Here is a 1,283-nt window from a genome sequence, read left to right on the forward strand (position 1 = left end):
AGATGATGATGTGCTTGTCGTTGGAGCCCGACAGGGCCTCGCCGGCGGCGGTGATGCCGACGGCGCCCACAAAGTGCGTGTGGCCGCTGAGCGTGTGCGTGCACGTGGCAGAGGCTCCGTCAGCCGACTCGCTGTCGACTTTCCACACACGCACCGTCGCGTCGCGCGAGCCGGTGATGACCTGGCTGTCGGCGAACGGTCCCACGGATCGCACGTCCTGCTCGTGGCCGGTGAGGATGGCGGAGAGCTGGAAGGGCTCGGTCGGCATCGGGTCTGCGGCTGACATGGAGCGCCCAGACGAATGATCGAGTATGAGGCGTGCCGGATCCGGTGAATTCTTTTTGTCAGGAAGACGGAACACGGAGGAGTGTATAGGTCACTAGAGACCCACACCATCGCTACATCACCACAGCCACCAAGTCGATGACAATGTGCGCGGCAGGACAAACCAAACATGAACATGAGACGGTTACACAAGGACGGTCAGGCTACGGTCAGCGTCAGGATCCTCAGGAAGTAGGTTTGAGTTCACACTCTCCAACACTCCCCCATTGTCTCCGCAGTCTTCATGAATGAGGATGCGGCAGACAACAACAGCAGAGTGTGAATGTGTCTGAGCGTAGGTATGCCGGTTACCCGCCCGGCGTCTCGCGGGGCTGGCTAAGCGTCCAACCTTGCGTCTTCGCGAAGGATAGTCTTGCTTGTTGGCAAGACTTGCGCGCTAAGATGATCCAGTGAAGGGGTCAAAGCGCGGCCGAGTGGGCGGAGAGAGAGAAAGGGGAGATAATGAACAGGAGCTCGTTGTGGAGCTCGGTCATGGCGCGCCGCGAGCTGCAATCCGGGCTGAGCGTCGCGGGGCGGCGGCTTGAGCGGGCGCGGCAGGCGCGGCGGGCGCGGGAGCGGCAGCGGGGGCGCCCCCTTGCGGCGCGGCGTTTGGGCCGTTGGGAGGCCTCGCCGCGTTGACGCGGATGTGAGCGCATCAGGGACGTGAGGACGATCTTCAATGCCCCGAACGTTGATGTTGCGCCACGGGCCGCCGACGTCGGAGATGGCAGGCTCAGTCTCAGACGTCCAGACGGCAGAGACGCTCGTAGAGGCGCATTGGACTTCTTGCCAGAGGCGTTGGACAGCGGGACGGGCTAGCGCGAGGAGGCGAGACGAGGAAGAGACAGCAATGAGGTAGAGTGGCATTGCCACGTCGAACAGGTGCCCAACACTCCCCCACGACGTGGTAATCGCCACACAAGGCAGAGAGGGCGTGTCGATCGTCGCGTGTTCATCGC

General features: G+C 62.7%; 1 protein-coding gene across 1 annotated transcript; it reads right to left on the reverse strand.

Moving 5' to 3' along the window:
- Positions 1–32: 32 nt before the first annotated feature.
- Positions 33–286, reverse strand: EMIHUDRAFT_258766 (hypothetical protein; the record flags this gene model as incomplete). Its single annotated transcript, XM_005759081.1, has 1 exon — positions 33–286. A coding segment is annotated over one exon (254 nt), but the record flags the coding sequence as incomplete, so codon positions are not given.
- Between the last annotated feature and the right edge of the window lie 997 nt (positions 287–1,283).

Source organism: Emiliania huxleyi (assembly GCF_000372725.1).
Source record: "Emiliania huxleyi CCMP1516 unplaced genomic scaffold EMIHUscaffold_8136, whole genome shotgun sequence".
NCBI classification, from domain to species: domain Eukaryota; phylum Haptophyta; order Isochrysidales; family Noelaerhabdaceae; genus Emiliania; species Emiliania huxleyi.